At 42.9% G+C, this 2,500-nt stretch overlaps 1 protein-coding gene across 1 annotated transcript in view; it reads left to right on the top strand.

Moving 5' to 3' along the window:
* Positions 1–2,500, top strand: part of LOC137973704 (hippocampus abundant transcript 1 protein-like) — a 14,358-nt gene that overhangs the window by 11,187 nt on the left and 671 nt on the right. The window contains exons 11-12 of the mRNA XM_068820575.1: positions 880–1,052; positions 2,107–2,500. The exon at positions 2,107–2,500 is cut by the window's right edge and continues 671 nt beyond it. Coding sequence (XP_068676676.1) covers positions 880–1,052; positions 2,107–2,343 — 410 coding nt within the window. The 3' untranslated portion in view covers positions 2,344–2,500. The remainder of the gene's footprint in view (positions 1–879; positions 1,053–2,106) is intronic.

Below are 2,500 nucleotides of genomic sequence, written 5' to 3'. Positions count from 1 at the left end.
TTTTCTGGCGTTGTCGTCGACGTCGTCGTCGTAGATCTTAAGCTCCCTAATGGCGACGTGAAATCACCAAATTAGAGATTTTGACGACAACGTAAGCAGAGAAACTTTCATTATCTGCTTTCACTCTGAAACCGCTGGTACTAATTTATTTTTGGGATACTTCGCCCATATTCAAGGACGTGAACGAGACTGTATAATCGCGAAAGACTTATGGTAGAGCCAAGTTATATTTTGAGGTGACGTTTTCGACGACCGTCGCCGTCGTAGATCTTAAGGTCCCTAACATTTAACTTTACTTCAAAACCGCTCACACTAGTCAGTCACAATCAGTTTAGAATTGCGTCCAAGTTAGTTTTTGATGATTGTATCCGATAATTAAATGTGGCAAATTTATGAGAGCGTGGTAAGAAACAAAATTCAGTCTTTCTGGAAAACTATGATGAGACAGAAACCTGTTGTTAGCCATGATTTACAGTGATTTTAATAGAAATATGTGCTCTTCACATTAATTCTCTATCCAGACCATTCCACCCTCCATGCCATTCCTTACTTTTTTTCGGAATCATTTGTGGTCCTGTTATATCATTTGCGGTATAGTTTGGGGATCATTTGCGATCCTGGGATTATTTGCAGACCCGTACAGTATTTCTCCTATGTTATTAATCGCGAAATTCTTAAAGTAGCGCAAAGTTATATGTTGAAGTCACGTTTTCGCTGATGTGGCGGTCATCTTTTTTAAAAGTCCCTAACATTCCTGTTTTCTGGTTCTTTCATTGTCGTCGTCTTTATCTAAATTCCCTTTTGTAAAATAACTGTATTCTTTCTAACTGAATCGAATTTAAGTATGTAAAACGGAGTCGTTGCCTTGTATCTCGTCAGGTGTGGTTCAAGGAATGATAACGGGAATCCGAGGTCTGTGTAATGGCATCGGACCGGCGCTCTTTGGGCTGATATTTTACGTGTTTCATGTGGATTTAGAGGACGAAGTCGATAGAAATTTAAATTTCCCTTTACCAACAAATCACACCAATATGGAGGATCCCTTTGGAAAGGTATGGTGCGAGCTGCCGTTTCGGGCGTTGGCCTGGTTTTCACTAGCGACGCAAGGACAAGCGCAAGCACAAGAAGTGCTTATTTCACCGTGAAAACGGGGTTAACGCAAACATAAGCACAAGCTTAAGGATAAATATGCTTGCGTTTGCATGCGTGGTGTGAAAAACGAAACCCACCATAAGCACAAGGAAATTTGCTTCGTCTGTCCGTGTCTGGCCAGTTAAAGCACTCGTTCCAGATTCCCCGCGTCTGAGCATTTCAACAAAATGACGGAGGCCGTAGTTGATTATTATGAACAGCTTATGTCGACATTCGTTTTCACTTGGCATAAGCTACTTATGCTTTGCGCTTATGCTTGCGTCGCTAGTGAAAACCAGGCTCAACGATCCAAACTTTAATTTGCCTTTATCGACTGTCTTGATAGTTAACAAATGGAACGTGGTTCAGCGTTGTCTGTACTCTTATCGACAACGATATTCGTCATCACAGTGAAAATGTTGTGGACTCTCGAGGTGCGGCCGAGTGAGCATGAGTGTTCCTGATTGGCTATTACAATTGCGTGACACATTGACGCGAGCATGACGCAAGCAGCGTTGTCTAGACTCTTATTCGACAACGGCAAATTAGCCAATCAGGGGCCGGTTGCTCGAAGGCTGGTTAGCGCTAACCGTTGGGTAACACGTATCAAAACATGTGGGTTTCCATGGTATTTAACGCTGGTTACATCCTTCGAGCAACCCCGGGGCCAGATTGCGAGATTACAAGCAATTGTGGTTAAAAAACCGAGGTTGTTTACCATTTACAAAACATTTACGAGGATTCCAGTTGGTTTGTAAATGGAACGGGAATTTTCGGTTCGTTCCACTGGAAAATTTCTGGGAGCAGCGGGATGCGGAAATGTGTGTTCCATTTACAAGTTTTCAAAGGTCTCGCCAGTTCCAAGCTATTTTTAATTTTGGTACTTGAAATGGAACACGTTTTTCACCAACTCAGGAAAACAGTTTTTAGCAATCCAGTGCCTGAATTTGTGGGCTTTTTGTTATTGTTTTATAGACTATAGTATCAGGAGCACCATTTCTGTTTGGAGCGGGTTCAGTGATCCTGTCTCTTCTCTTGGCTTTCTTTCTCCCTGAAAGCACTGGACACATAAACCTCACTGCGCGCTCTCCAAGCAGACGAAACAGCGAGTTCAGTTTCCAGAGTGAATGCGAGACAAGCGGCAGTGAACTACGGGATGTCAGCGGTGTATCGGATAATGCACCTCTCTTATCAGATACGAAGCCACTTTAGGACATTCAAACCCTGGTTTGCCTGTGTGAGAACATTCTACGGGCGAGTCCAAAGTCACGAATTTGAGACAATCAGCAAAGAGATACTGTTTTAAAATGCTACCTGCGGAGTCTCCCCACTTGGGCATGCTTGTTCTTCCATTTGTACGGTTACGTTT

The sequence above is a fragment of the Montipora foliosa genome, chromosome 10 (assembly GCF_036669935.1).
Source record: "Montipora foliosa isolate CH-2021 chromosome 10, ASM3666993v2, whole genome shotgun sequence".
NCBI classification, from domain to species: Eukaryota; Metazoa; Cnidaria; class Anthozoa; order Scleractinia; family Acroporidae; genus Montipora; species Montipora foliosa.
This window is presented reverse-complemented; position numbering and strand designations above follow the sequence as displayed.